Below are 16271 nucleotides of genomic sequence, written 5' to 3'. Positions count from 1 at the left end.
GAACGATCAATCTTTTGACTTTTTAAAAAGGAAATTGAGATTTTTATTATACACACCGATATTTCGTAATCTGGTATGTTCTAAGAGCGAGACATTTTCTGGCTTCTTGAATCTTTTACTAGGAAAGCTTTGAAGACCGTCTATTTCGTTAGTACCATTAGCAACGTGACTTCCCATTCCGATTTTAAATCGTTCTTCGAAATCGGAAAAGTCTATATAATTGTGCAATCGATCATCGTCCAGCTCATTGAAAATAGTACCCCGTACTTGATTAGGCTTTAGAGCGATCCAGTTAAGTGTGGGAAGTTTGTATTTTGTTTGAACCTGGAATCAAAGAATTTTGCAGATATTTATGTGCATATTCGTGGGAAATTTAAAGATACTAAATTGCGCAGAACGAGAATCATGCAATAGTTGCATATATAGATTTTAATAAGAAAAACATACCTTTCGCTTAATAGTCATTGCTCCATCCGGTGCTTGCATCATGCCAGCAGGTGGTGGAGGTATAGGTGCAGGTGGAGGTAATTTTTGATCTCCAGGAGAAAGAGGTGCCATTGGAGGCGGTGGCGGACATGGAGGTGGTGGTGGTGGAGGTGGTGCTGGGGCAGATGGAGGAGGTTCTTCCAGTGTCGGAGACGGGGTCGAATTAAGCGTAGAGGATGTGACGTTATCCGATGTACTGACGGGACTCGTTGCGCTTCCATTCCGAAGATTGGCTGTACAAATTTAAAGCGATACGTTAGTTGCTAGTACTTACTTTTTGATCGATTTATTATTCCTGCATTATTTATTGATAGATTTTAAAACAAATTACGATAGTAGAATACACAAAGAGTTTTAACGAACCTGAAGAACCCTTCGTGAGAGTGCCAGTAAGCGTTTCCAATTCGATAATTTTGTTTTCTAAAACACTTTGCCTCCGAGCAGAATCCTGCTTTTGTCTTTTCAAGGCTGTGAGTTCTTCTTCGGCCAATCGACGAGCTTCCACAGCATCAGCGTATTCTACTTTTAATGCACCTAATTCAGTCTCTAACTCCGCTAATTTTGCAAGCGACTCTCTTTCTAACTCTGTCATCCTATCGTGCGCCTATTTTCAACATATCAAATGTTTAGTAAATAATCGTTTAAATAAGGCTATGTAGGCTAGTTCAATTTAAAGAAACTACTTACATGACCAAGTTCATCTTCTAATTCAGCTACTTTTTCTAACGCAGCAGTCTTAGTTTCACTGTCTTCCATTAAGGCAGCTACATCAAATACGTTATCTAGATACGCAGAGATTTGAACCTGGGAAAATATTATATCAGATGAAGATAGTATTATGTTTAGGAATGAGATCGTTAAACATTTTAACTACATGTAATAATTTCAAGTACGTTTTATACACGAAATATTATATAAATATGTACAGAGATCAAAACAATTATCTATTATTATACTGTGAACGATTTTATTGTATCAATCAAGTAAACAAAAATAAAGGTATCTTATAATTTATATTCGGGAAATTATTTTCGTTGTCTCTTTTTATACAATAAATGTTTGTAGCTTTCTATTAAATAAAGCAACAATTTCGATTATAAAAGTTCGATCGTTTAGACTTAATCAGACAGAACTATAATAAATATTAATATACTCGAAATTAACAAATTGACAAACCTGCAAATCCTCGCTTTCGGTATGTCTGAGTTTCTCGAGATACTCGTCTAAACCAAGCTTGGTAAATTCGTATTGCAGGTGAACCCTGAAATTCATGTCCTCTACCGAGTGAACAACGATATTTACGAATTGCATACAAGCAACCATAAATTCTATGTGAAAACTATCATATTGAGTGAAGTATGCCATAAGCGTAGTAAATCGTCGTCGTTCCGAGCAAACTTCTTTGAAATTATCGAATGCGGACAAAATAATCTCATGGCCACCCTTTACCAGACATATAGCAGCAAGAAGTTCTAATACTAGAGCTTTCGTTCTGAAAGTAGGATACATTTTTTTATTTTACGAAAGTTGAGAAACTTATATGAAATTGAGAGAAAAATATCAATACCTTAAACTCTTATGCATTAAACTGAGCGCGATGCAGTTGATTGCTTCACGATGTTGGATGACCATATTGAAGCCATACTGTACAAAGTATTATGAGATTTTATATCAGAAAAATAATGTTTAGTAAATTCTACGTTATTATCAAAAACACTATGTCCGAACGCATTGTATTATGTTAAATCAAACTTTGATCAATAGTAATACTCTTATATAAATGGTATCATACAAAATACTGCCAGAAAATAAAGAGAAAAGTTAATATCATACTGAAGCAAATGTTTACAACAGGTAGAGCAAAATTATTGTCACGATTTTGTGATTTTGTCGCTAGTTTCCGACCGCGACGAATCATCTTCTGTAATTTACATATGAAAACAAGCGAAAGAAGCGGAATCAGTCTGCAAAACGAAGATACGGATAAACGACGAAGAAAGGTAAGAATGAAATAAAAGGAATTGACATGCGACAAGCTCTTTGCCTGATCAAATGGCAATGTTCTTGAACCAGTTCCGATATATCCAGTTTTGTACCTTATTATTCATGATGGCACGCATGCACAGTATGCAAACGTGAATGTCATCTTTCGCTTCGCCCATATTGAGACGCGCCACGTGCCGTGATCTCCTTTTAACTCCAGGACTATCCTTGAGCTCGTGGAGAGGCGGCCTCAGGCAACCGTTATTTAAGGGCGAGGTATCCCCGGAACCCACTGGAAAATAATTATGTCGTTCACGGTCTACGTTCATCGATTCAATCTTTTCCAGTACGTCGCCATAATAGAAATAAATGTTGACCCATGTGGCGGCGTGCGAACTCTTACCGGTTTGTAATTTTTCCTCGGAACTCGCGTGGGATTCCAAGAGACGTTGTTCGTGTCTCATCATGAGTAACCTGAAGCTGAGGTAGTCTATGAGGGCGTCCAAGCCTTGGTTTTCTTCGTCTAGGAACTCCCTTACCCATCTAAACCGATCAGAAATCGAATTATCACCAAGTTAGATTTCTCTGAGGCAAATTCAAACTATAGTGAAAGTTACTTAAAGAAACATAATGTATGTTATAAATAAAAGCTTACTCTATGTGATTTGTGCGTAACGAGATTTCCAAATCCCGTAACACTTGAGTCGACGTTGACTCTCCAACCATTTTCCTCTTCTGGAAGAACGTGAGAAAACGATACGACTGTATAATCATTAGTATCCGTCGTTCAAGTTTTCTTACGCGGGAAAAAACGAACATAAAACAAACGGATTTTTTGTAATTTAAGAACCAAAAATTGTACGAATATCGTTCCATAGATATATTACGGTGGTTATTTCTCGAAATTATAATTCATTCAAAAGCAAAATCTAGAAACATTTAATCACTCCCGGATGGTGAAAGTAATTTCGCTGACGTTAAAAACATACCTTGAAAATGAAAATTTTCCATTTATCTAATTACTGGATATCTATTTCCTTGAATCTGTTGCTTTTAAAAAGTAAGTAATAAAAATTGATTCCGAGTAGTACAATGTTTACCATCGTTTTATCTGGTTGAGTCAGACCGTAATACACAGTTGAAATATATACTACGGTACTATAGCCTTAAAAATGTGAATAGAAGTAACATTAAAATGTTGGATTGACAACAAATTTGTGCGCTTTAAAATTATTAATTATTTGTAAACCACCCTAATACATGCTCAAACGTTGATCGAAAAAATTAGAGAATCATAAAACCGAAGAAACCGAGTACTTATCGCAAACTGTAATAAGTTATCTTCTTTTTTCTTTTTTTTATCAAGTACTCTACTACTATTAAGATAGTTAGTTATATCATATTAAATATATGAGATTTCTCTCATTTGTAATACTCAATTTAATTGCTTTTATTGTAAATTACGATCCTCTAATTACTTAGATCTCGGAATGCTAATTTACTTCAATTCGCGTGGCAACATAAAGAGGACGAAAATATGAAGAAACAAAAGGTATAAGGATAAGAAATTAAATGCAACATACTCGATGGCTTCGCGAAGCTTTCGGATCCAGATAAGTGCGTAACTTTGCTAAATAATGCGATGGTGGATCCTTTGCTTGCACTCTTTCCTGAAAATACCAATATCAGAAGCATCGCCTCGATTATTTCAATTCGCTTCGTTTGATTATAGCAACGATTTAAAGCAGTGTTCTATTATATAAATATTCTAAATTTAATTTTGTTAAATGTAATATTTGTAGAGCGATTGGGTACGTCGAGATAAAAATTGCCATAAAATTTCAAAAAAGAGATAGCGTAAGAAAGATTGAACAAGATTTGAAAACACGCGTATCCAAGTTTCAGCGGAAATTTAACGAATGTCTCGGTAATCGGCGCAGTGTGTGCAATTCCACACTCAACCACAATAGGCGAGGCTCCACTAACGCATAGAACAATATCCCACGCTTTTTCTAAATGCATGCGTGCATAGTACCTGAGTGAATGCGAGTCAAACTAATTTGCTTAATTCCAACCATAGAAGTTTGTTCTTTGAACCTACTTTCATGACGCGTTTACACTTTCATACCGCTTTCAAAAGGATCTTCGTTACTTTCTTCCAATTATTTCATACAACAACGCGATACAGTTTCTTCCTTGAAGATCGATTTAGTTTTTGTAATTTTTATAGATATTTAACCGAATAGAATTGGAAAGATATCTCTGAAAAAAGCTCGAAGTCCAGAGAATTCTGCATTTCCAAAAACTTTGCAAGGAGTTCATTCGGCGAGCAGACGTGATTTTTCGAATATTCCGACGAGAGAGAAATTTACAAGCTGTGTAGAGCGTCGTGTACACGTGTGTACGGCTACGCCGATGAGTGAGGGATGCTGTACGCTTTTTTTCAGCCCGCTTTCTTGTATCGTATAATAGCACGGCTTGCATTACATCCGTGTCGTGTTACCCACATGCCCTACAGGCCTGTTAAAGAATTGAGACGGGCCATCGATGACCCCGAACAGGCAACCCTGTCGCCTCAAGAATATCTTGTTTCATCAACACATTCTATGCAACAACATCTTATGATTTTATGTAACACTTTACGAACCTCGTCGAACTAACGCACTTGCAGCGGTCAAGTTCTCTGTTTAACCCTTCAACAGCGTAATAAAACAACAAAGAATTCAGACTGAACTTATTTCTTTTTATCGGCAAAATTTAATTCTGTAATTAATACAAGTCTTTCGTTAAGGAATGACTCGCTCGGTAGACTAAAGTTGCGTACGTTAAAAATCGCTAGAATTTGCGATTATTGACGATCTATAAAAGGAAAATAGGAAAGTTACAAGGTGGGTCAGAGACGTTTGAAGCGATTACAGGTAGAAGTTGCGGAATGTGGTGTAGGGAGTGACTAGAATCGTGTCTGGGAAAGTGCCGTAGCAAGTGAAAGGGGATGAAGAGAAGGGGGCGAGTGAATGAGAACGATAAAGGGGATTCGTTCGTGCGATGCTAATCCGCAACCTGCGAGTTGTTTCATCGGACATGCAATATGTTTTCATGGTTCTATGCTAAATGAAAAATATTTTCTTTCCGATGCTTTGAAATTCGAAATATAAAATTATAGCCGTAGAGATGTCGTATTTTAAAACAAGTAACTTGTTAACCGGATTATCCTCTAGAAATTTATAATATTCAAAATAATCTGAATTCTAAAGATATTTTACTTTTCTGCGTCTTTTCCGATCCAGACGAATCGTGAAATCCATTTTCTGCTTTCTACTGCTGTGCTCTAGCGGAGCTCGCGATGAGAAAAGGGAATAATTTCCACTCGAGACGAGTTCCACCCTAACTGCTTGACTCTTCTCGGTTTAACGAGGCAACGAGTCCACCTAAACCGCAAAAACCTTCCCTGAACTCTTTACAGAAACCCTTTGTAACTTTTTTTTCCTGCTATTTTGGAACACAAAACGAACTAATGTATGCCTTAAACCGTTCCATTCTTCCACAGAAACGTTTTGAATGGCTCCCCGGATCGCCAGCGTTAAACGACTTCATTGAGGAAGCGAAGAATATATTTAAACCATGTAAACACTATTAAATTTCACGACTACATATCTACCAATTAAAATTGCAGATATTATAAGTTCCTCTTCTTTTCCTGTTCTTTTTTTTTGGTAGTAATGTCTAAAGTATTGGTTACAAAGCATCGAAGTTGACGAATACATTAATACTATGTAAAGCTAATAGCCTATAAATTCGAATAATTAATAGAGAAAAATACTAATTAAAGTTGCATTTCATTCGGACGCGATTCATTCAAATACAAAAGTAGCGTTATCGTTGGTGACCAAGAACGGAATCATATTTCACTACGACAACGCTGGAGGTAACATTTCTCTCATGACATGACAGAAAAATTGCGATATCTATAGTTAAGTTCTATTCGTTATGCTTATTACGTGCTATCCACACAATCTCTCATTCATTTCGAAATAAAATTAATAAATATTCCTATCTAAATGATACAGTTGCTGAGGCAATAATATCTCCCTATCGACGATAAATTTCAATAGTTTAATATAAAAGCCGACATTTAAAAGAACATAAGCCAATACGAGAAATATTAAATTATTCATTCTGTTAACCATATTGTAAGACCAAGTAATTAGGAATTATGTCTAATAATAACTGAATCGTAGTATCGACGTTGCTTATATTTTGGAAAATCAGGCAACGAGTTTAACGTGAGCGGGTTTGCGAAGCGCTTAACTCGTCTTTCATAATCCACGCCCTTCGTGGATCAGAAGAGGTGTCTCGTTCGACGACACTTTTGCTCGCCCTCGATTAAGCTCGAGATTAAACCCACTTAAGCATAGCCCCACAGACGTGTATGCATCAAACGAACGACTATATACGTCTGCCCGGCGATACTGCATTCGCTCGTTAAACGTCTGCTATCTATATATAGAATAAAACGTGTCTTACTTTTTACGTGAATTTTCTACGATCTGATGTTGATACGGTTTGCATTTGATAGCAACACAGACCTCTTTTTCTGGAATCTTTGGAGGCTATCGCGAGCGAATGTTCACTTTTCGTATCAAGAAATTAACAAACTTAAAGAATGTGCGTTTAAATGTCTCATTATTATTCGATACTGCAGTTGAAAAAAATAATCTGTGTGAACCGAATAAGTGTAGCTGTTTGAACGAAAGAAATAAGTTGAAGAAAGATCGTGAGACTGTGTATAAAGTAAGGGTCGTGGACCCGCATTCATTGGACAGTATGGAATTAAACGAGCACGAAGCGGGCAAAGATCTCAGACCACGCCGATTAACAATAAGTTCGTCAAGTTAAAGGTTGATTACGTCATTCTTATAATGGCAACGTTGTATCAATTTCGCGAGGAATGTTTATAGACGATAGCAAATATGAAAAGAACAAAGCTGTTTAAGAGCCTATGAGTAAATGTCTTTCGTTTAGAGAAAAATTGCACTCTGAAGTGATATTTAAAATAGCGTAAATCCTATGAAGCCTGTTCTGGAAACAGGCTATCATTCATACAGGCTGTATACTCACTTGATCGCATATGATGTCCCACTTTTTCTCGTTGTCGTATTGCTTCAAAAGCTTCGCTTTGTCCGGTGGCAGATCCATTGAAGCCTGAAACAGAAAAAATCCAAGTTTCACTTTAATGTCTATGACAAAGAGAGAGAGAGTCGTGGCTTTCCATTTTTCTTTCTTTCTTCTTCAACATGCAATTGCATGGTATAAAATCGAGTCACGATACGAATATAATTCATTCGAAATAATTGTACTTATTCACGGTTATATTATATTACAATAGAGAAGGAGAATAATAAAGGTTATAAATAATCGTTATCTAATTACAAGGTACGTAACGTTTACAATATAAACAGCACGTTGCGCATTATAAATGCAGTCAGGCTTATGTAAGTTACCTTGTAGGAATTTTCAGATAAGAATTTTCAGTTATTTCTAGCTTGTAATTATTAAGATACTCGCAACGTACAATTGGTTTTTACGTCGTATTTTTTACGACTAAACTAAAGTTTAGTTCATCTATCGCTTTAGCAGCAACGAAATATTTCGTTAGCAACAGTTTTTACTTGCGAATAAAAATTGCCGTGTTTCTTCCTAGTTTGCAAATATATTAAAATCGAACAAGTCCTGTTTGAAATTATTAAAAGACACAAGCATCTGTTTCACGATTAATTATATGAGTAATTCAGCCTAATAAAATAGGATAAATAATTAAACCTTTCTATTAAGAGCCGTACATTAATTATTCAAATATTCAAAGCCAGAGATTTCCCAAAGTTCCCCTCGTGTTTGAATTGCTCTCGTTAAGGTAATGAAGTCATTAGTTGGAAAAGAAATAAGGAACAAGCACCCAAAGGCCAAAGGACTGAGGGTATTGAGTGGCCTCTACCCTCATCCTCTCCAAATCCTACTTATACAATATTTTACGATGATTATACATACAATATTAATATTTCGTAGCAACAATGCAAGTTAAAGAAAATTCCTAGAACTGAACAAATACTCATCACCGAGTAAAACAAGATTATCGCAACTTTGAAGTAACCTTTAAAAAATGTCGTATATGAGCTATAATTTGCTGGAAACAAAATTATCGATATGTGATAAGGCGATTTAAAAAAATTTCCTGCAACCGAACAAATGTTCATTACCAAGTAAAAGAAGATTATTGCGACTTTGAAGTAACCTTTAAAAAAAGTCGTATATGAGCTATAATTTGTTGCAAACAAAATTATCGATATGTGACACAAAGTACTCGACCATGACGCATATGCAATAACACGCGATAACCGTTCCAATGACTCTTTTAAACAAAAAATATGAATAAAAAATAATTAAAAATGCACAAATTGTAACAACGAATATTATATGATTTTCAAACGACTTTAACAAGCGAAAAAGGGGTATCGGATTAATTTTTGACTAAGCATTTTCAGACTCTATCGTTAAACGAAGAAGCACTATTTCTAATATCTAACTCATTTCTGCTCGTAGCATAACTTCCTGCTAATTATTCGCTCGTATCGAGGATTAGTCAAGATCTCATATCTTTCGTATAACAAATTTTCAAACTAAATTTTATCAGCAACAAAGCATCGTGCATATACATATGTGTAAACTAGTACATATATCTATATCGCTCGTACTTTTAATCGACATAAATTTCCTTTTTTTTTACGTAATACACAACATTCCATGTAATAACTGAAAGTGAAAACTTGACGTCTTTAACTTGACGTCTAACCAAGGGATAGATAGAGGAAAGATTGTAAATATTGCCGCGGTAGCTATACGTGTACAAAAAAGGATCGTGAAGTAAACGCGACGGTAATACGTGTACACAGTCGTCAAGTGTACGTCGTGGTGGCTAGGGACGAGCATAGTCGACGAATAATTATCAAAGAGCGGATGCGGAAGCCACGAGTGCATGACATCACTACTCGCGATACATATACATTGCATATACGGTACTGCTACTAAACGTTAGATCGAGCGATAGCACGATGTACGCGTTCCAGGCCAGAAATTACATAAATAGTAAGTTACACGGCCAGTTTCGAATGCAATCTTCCCAAGTAAACTTGATAAAATATGTTACGCAATCTGTGCTCTGTTATATCGAGAACGTGTTATACACTGTTGGTTTGATCGACTGACCAATAGCTAGATAGCTATAGATAAGGCAAAGGATTTTTATAATTACTGAAATATATTTCGATCAGAAATCCATAGTTCAAAAAATTCGAGCATTAAATCATTAAAACGGACACATAAGTTAGAAATAACGGTATCGATTCTGAATGATCGTTTTTTTATACGGTTCTTTGCTTCTCAGAGAAAGCAAACGCACGTTCTCCTTCGGTAAGCAGAGTGAATCGCAATTTCCAGCAGCGTATCATGTAAGGAGTTCTATGAAAATCTGGTTTTTGTTTTGCAACAGTCGTTTATTCGAAACGAATAAGTAAAAGCTGTAATTTTTCGCAGGCTAAACTATATTTGTACAGTTACGCTTGTTAATTATTTGGAGCAACTCTGGTTTCGATTCTGTTTTATGAATATTGCTTAATTCATTTGTGTTGAGAACGTTATTTCAGTTCGCGTTGAAAACCTTGTTCCGTCTTTTTTTTTTGGTGATACTCCAACGCTTGAAAAAATAATTATATTAGTCTCCTCTTCTTGGATATACCATTAGTTACAGGAAAGATCTATATATAAAATGTATATGATATGAAGCGAGACAAGTTAATGTCAGAAGCTACCATCTACTTTGTTCGAGTTAAAAGCTCTTAATACAGATGTTCCCCTTGATATTTACCGAAGTGCGCTGTAAGAAGCAAACAACTTAACCAAGGAAACGTTGAAAAGTCAAGTAATCGATAATCTGAAGTGACACATCAAAAAGAAGTCCCTCCTTGGCAATAATCAATACCATCTACCCTAAGGCATCCTTAAATCTGTTTTCATTCTTTAAAAAACATTCAAAACGATTAAGTTTTCATGATACATAATTACAAAATAATAGCTTGAAATTAACATTGTTTAAAAACTAATACAATTTCAAGATAGTTCTGCTATCAAGACGAACCAACCATACTCGCCGAGAAAAAGCGTACGATCGTTGAAAGACTAATTCTTTTTAATAAAAACCAGAAGGCGAAATACATGTCCAGACGGAGTTCCTGGTATTATACGCAAAGCTGCGTTGGAATAATGAAACGTGTGTTTTCAGGTCAAGGGTCACCGGAAGTGGAGATTAGAAAGGGCAGAGTTTGCTAGACAAATATTACCTCAATCTTGCTTAAAATGCATTGTGTATCGTTGAACAGTTCGCTTTTAAAATGTCTTGCAAAACGCGCGTAATACATAAATAAAAGCTTTTTTCTAAACGTTGAAGTACTTTCATAAACCGCTATAGAAAAAGAGAAATGTAATCGTGTGGTGCAAAAACTGTTGGAAACGGAGCTACGTTCCTTACATTAGTACCTCATAAAAGCTTCATAGATATGTGATACCACCGTCAGTAGGGTCGACGACATAAAGAAAAAAAGGATTCTCACAAGGCGATCAATCGCGGAAAGTCCCCTTCAGCAGACTCATGCAGTTAGCCGGTTCCATGTTTCTCTGGCCAGTTGCTCCCCATCCAACAATCGATGCTAGGGGCGAGGGTTGAGTCTCCCTTTTGTGGTGTACCAATACTCTCGCGTACTTTGTACTCGAGTACGTGCATACTCGCGCGTATGATTGCGTGGATGCACCATCACACGTAGGGATCTATATAGCACCGTGAACACGATCGAGAATCAGTTGGAGCACTTGAAGCAATGATAGAATCCCTCTAGAGTTGTATGGCGCACGCCCACAGCGTTCGTTTCTCTTCTCTTCCACCCCACGTTTCTTTTCCTTCTATTGGTCGTCGTTATGGGTGGGTGGCGCGCCATAAATATTTTTAGAGTGCTGACATCAATTATATTTTATTAAGTATCGACGCAGCTTTCTTTCCTTTTATCCAACTATATAAATATGAAATACAAAACATTTTGAAATGTTGTAAACATGATGTATCTATCACTTATAGTTTTACTCGTACTTCTTACTTATGAACAAGTGTAACCGGTTATTAAAGCCGGTTTAATTCTATGTTATCGCATTATTCCATTTATCGATACGTGTTGCGACATTTTCATCACGAATGCTTAAAGTTAAATGGATGTTTATAAACATTAATGTCAAAGAATTTGTATAATAAAATACCTATTACGGAAAGTAACTCAAGCAGTATCTTGATGCAATAGAACTCCAAATATGGAAATGCCTCGGAAACAGGGCCGCGCAGCTGCTGATCAATCACTTTTTCCGTATGCAGCGCGTTTTGTTACGCAAAAACAATTTTTTTAAAAGACACGATAGAATCTATCGAATACCAATCGAAATACGATCGGTTCGTAGGAAATGGAATTCCTGTAAAACTACGTAATAATTCATCCTCAAGAAGATATTTCTCTTCCAGAAATGATAAATGTTTGCACGTTTATATTATTGATACATATTATTTAGTTGATTCTGTTTCCTTCTAAATCGATTTATTAGCTTACGTGCTTAATCGATTTACCATCTCTGCTTGTGTAACGTTTGCACCGCGTTTCAGTCGTTTGAATACACTAAATCGCAATGTAAAGGTAGTTAATGTGCAGAAGAAACATTTTTAGTGGCAGACGTTTATCTTTAGTTCAATATACATATGTTTGATAGCAAATATCTAGCTTAACATGTATGATATGAATCATCAACATCAAACAGTACAACAATAGTTATTAAATATTTTGAAAAACATTATAAAAATGTGATTTACGTAATGAATTAAAATCATTGCAACTATCTCGGCCAAACTTTGCGCACGATGCACATGCACTTAACTATACACGCGATTATAATGTACATACTTTCGCGGCCGCGTCAAGTTTCCTTGTTACCAACAAGATGACGTAAAAAGCCCCACACGCTCGTATATCTATTCTTCTCCTTTTTCATACGAGTGTCTTGCACAAACTTGTTTTTCTTTCTCGTAGAAATTATAACTTGGAACGTTATCGACACGCTTCGTTTATAATATACGGATTTTAATTCATATGGTTAAGTAAGAATTACAAATTAGTTCTTATTCTTATTATATAACGTGCAAGAATAAACTTATCAGAATGCAAAATATTTATATATATTATGTATATTATCGAATATTTTCGACAATTTCGCTCAATTCTCTCTTACTCCAAATTGTAAGTACAGAAATGTACACGTACAGCGAATAGAGTTCTGGGATTGCGGTGATAAAAGAGCATAGACACATCAAATAACAAATCGTTATATTTTATTCTTCAAAATTAATTCAATTAGCACTGAATCAACAACATACTGCAGCATAAAAGAAAAGTCGTGGTTGCCCATACTTTTTTTAGATTCAGTCATATAATATTTTTATTTAGCGTTGGTGCATATACATATACGCAAGATAAATACTATCGTTCGATATTTTAAATGCAGCTTTGAAGTCATGATTCATATATGGCATAACGAAATCGCACGAACGGTATTCGTTACTATACGAAACGTGACACGCATTAGCAACCAACAGAAGAAAACTAAGAATGAAATAATTCCACGACAAATTATTCTTGGAAGTTGGGCCACTATTAAGGAAATGCCGCTTCCGTACAGTCCGGATACACCGAGAATAGAATGTTCATTTCGTACTTTCTTGATCGTTGGTCCTCCCGGATACCACAGTTGGTGATACGAGTATCCTCGATTAAAAGAATATATATATTAAAAATTTTAATTTCATATATTAAAATTTTTTATTAAAAATTTAGAATAAATAAATAATTTTTGAACAATTTTATCGAGTAATTTCATTCGAATCAAATACAGCATTAAAATAATAATAAAAGTTCTATACTACATCGTGTTACTACGCTGATATTACGTTATTTTTTGCGCCAATAAAATAACAGTCTAACAGTACAGGGACCAAAAATAATTTTTATTGCTGACTTCGTCGGGGTTACAAGCTTCTGCTCGTTACACAGACACTGACCTTCGAATCAGCTAACAAGAGAAACTAACTCACAGAACCTCCGTTTTCAGACGAGTAATGTTCAACCAGCAACTGAAAACAGACCATCCCAATGTCTAAACGCGGTAAAATTAAAGCTGAAAGTCTGTATAATTCATTTAAAAATTGAAATAACGTTCCAAACGAATAATACTGACTGTTTTTGCTCTTATTAGTTCATCAAATCAGTAAAATGGGAAAATCACTATTATTTTTTTTATATACAGTTGTTTGATTGATCATGCGTAATTCAGTGAAAATTCTACTATGTGAAATTGGAGATAGCATATTTGACATTTGCGATTAACATATTTTTTTAAAAGTCACTGATAACTCTTGCTGAATCACAGAAGGAAGCATTATACTTCCGTTTGAGCTATTGATAACTGATCATCATCCGCTCAAAATATATTTAAGTTTTAGTTCCTCTTACTTGAAACTTCAAACCCAATTGTGCCGAGCTCTCTAATAAAAATTATTTACAACGGTAAAGACGTAACCTTATTCTTTGAACGTACATTATTTGCAATTTTGCACGGCATGATACCTGACGTGAGCTGATATCTGATTCTCCGGATCAGATAAAATTCTCACGATCCAGAAAGATTGGAGAAAGTCAGTGGCAAGCGTGTTAAAGCACATTCAATTGCAATACTACGATCGGCACTAATAAATGTTAGAATAAATGGAGCAATGTTTGCGCGTATACATTGGCCAATGTGAAATTCGAGTGGCAACGCTAGACAACCATGAAGCCTAATTAGCAAATTTTGGGTTGGGATGCTAACCCATGGGAGGGTATTATAACAATCGCGCCTAATAATCTTTCAAGGAAATGAATGCCTAACCTAAATTACCTAAATTACACGTGTTTGTATGTTTTAATTTACGAATCTAATCTGAATTGACATACGCTTCAAATAAAGTGAATTTTACTTACAATAAGTTTGCCTATCGATAATTCGTTTTAATAATTTGTATAAAAGTATACACGTGATACTATGATTTACAAATAACAATGCCTAATAAATCATATTGAAATAGATTTGAATAGAACGATTGACTGTATCGTTAACTGGTCTCGAAAATATCAAAGTCCCGTAGAGTTGAATGAGAGAGCGTCGTCTAAAATTAAATGATAGCGTCACACGCACTCGTGCCGACGGTACATAGTGACATCATCTTGCAAATTCACGCACGATTACGTGTCTTTTTTCCTCTTATTCATTATTAACCCTTTATCTACTACTTACTGTACCCACTGTGTCTGTCTTTGCTGTCTCTCATTTTCTGAATCATTTTTATTTTTATTTTCTCTCTCATTTAATCTCGTTAGTTGTCGATGTTTACGTTTATACTTTGTCCTCCTTTACTTTCTTTACCCAAACACGAACAAAACAGTTTCAACAATTCAGTCGGTTTACTCATCGTCCAGCATGGATATGACTCGTAAAATCCTTTTGATATGTTCCATATTTCTGCAGGGCGCGACAGAATTATATTTCGCGAGACGAGTAGAATTTAGAATTATCGAACGATGTATGTATATGTCGTAGAGCGATATTTAGTGCTTTCAATGAAAAATTGAAAGATATAATTCATCGATTTTTTATACGGGTAAGAGCACAATTTTTCACGTATATTTTTCAGCTATGTTTGCTTCTTTTTATAAACTTTTAAACTTGAATTATTTGTTAATGTTAGAAAAATATTGAGTGGAAAGTGATCGAAAGAATCCAGTAGAATCAATAATTCTCTTTACTAACATAAACCATATCCTTAAATTAATTATTGTATGTGTAACTGATGTGTATCTATCTGATGGATGTTTTCATTCAGTTACCGGTTTTAATCCATCCATCTTTGCTATGGACGAATATACATGCATGTCTTTTTCTTATTCGTTATTACAGTAATTAATATTAATTCTTTGCTAGAGAAATGGATTTCTTTCTCATCTCTCAAAACGTAACGAAACGAATACAAATACTTCATAACACACTAAAAATTCACGCGTTCCAGATACAAATGTTGCGTTAAAAATGGTAGCCGACTTTCACGCAACTAATGATCCGGTCAGATGCGATAATTAGAGACTTAACACGCGTTAACCGACCGCTGCAGAAGCATTCAGCTGAGTCATTGCGGCGGAATATAAAAGACATACGAAGAGACCTATGAATTTGCACTTATTCCATCAGTATCATCATCAATAGTATATTTCCATGAAGTATACCTTGCTAAAGTGAAGTAATTAGTTTGAATAACAAAAAATGAATAAATCCATCGATCTGAATTCAAATGAATAACAATTATATCCTCTCAATGTCTAATACTATACGGTACTGTGCAGAAGACTTGAGTCATCCACAATAGTGATTTTATGGTCACAACAAGTCAAATAAAGATAATACTTTAGATATTCTCTTTTAGGATCATAAATACGTAAATTAAACGATATAAAATATATATAGTATAATCTACGAATCGCAGATTTAAAGGAAATAAACTCAGCAATTTGAGAAGCTGCACGCGTATAAAATGGATAGTCGTAGAATGGATTTCGAATGTACCCTCTTGGGATCGCTGA

The 16271-nt window shown here is 35.2% G+C and overlaps 1 protein-coding gene across 5 annotated transcripts in view; it reads right to left on the bottom strand.

Moving 5' to 3' along the window:
* LOC100649833 (formin-like protein) overlaps positions 1–16271 on the bottom strand; it is a 33142-nt gene that overhangs the window by 7570 nt on the left and 9301 nt on the right. For 2 of the 5 annotated variants that reach the window (XM_012319195.3, XM_012319192.3), the window contains exons 2-11: positions 7588–7671; positions 4053–4139; positions 3125–3231; positions 2583–3012; positions 2054–2130; positions 1663–1978; positions 1174–1290; positions 850–1090; positions 448–719; positions 57–324 (exon numbers count right to left, since the gene is read on the bottom strand). In XM_012319195.3, the coding sequence (XP_012174585.2) occupies positions 57–324; positions 448–719; positions 850–1090; positions 1174–1290; positions 1663–1978; positions 2054–2130; positions 2583–3012; positions 3125–3231; positions 4053–4139; positions 7588–7671 (1999 nt within the window). The remainder of the gene's footprint in view (positions 1–56; positions 325–447; positions 720–849; positions 1091–1173; positions 1291–1662; positions 1979–2053; positions 2131–2582; positions 3013–3124; positions 3232–4052; positions 4140–7587; positions 7672–16271) is intronic. The other 3 variants (XM_012319194.3, XM_003402817.4, XM_012319193.3) reach the window with 3 other exon arrangements.

The sequence above is a fragment of the Bombus terrestris genome, chromosome 3 (genome assembly GCF_910591885.1).
Source record: "Bombus terrestris chromosome 3, iyBomTerr1.2, whole genome shotgun sequence".
Taxonomy (NCBI): Eukaryota; Metazoa; Arthropoda; class Insecta; order Hymenoptera; family Apidae; genus Bombus; species Bombus terrestris.
The sequence above is the reverse complement of the archived record's forward strand: the minus strand, read 5'-3'. Positions and strand labels throughout refer to the sequence as shown.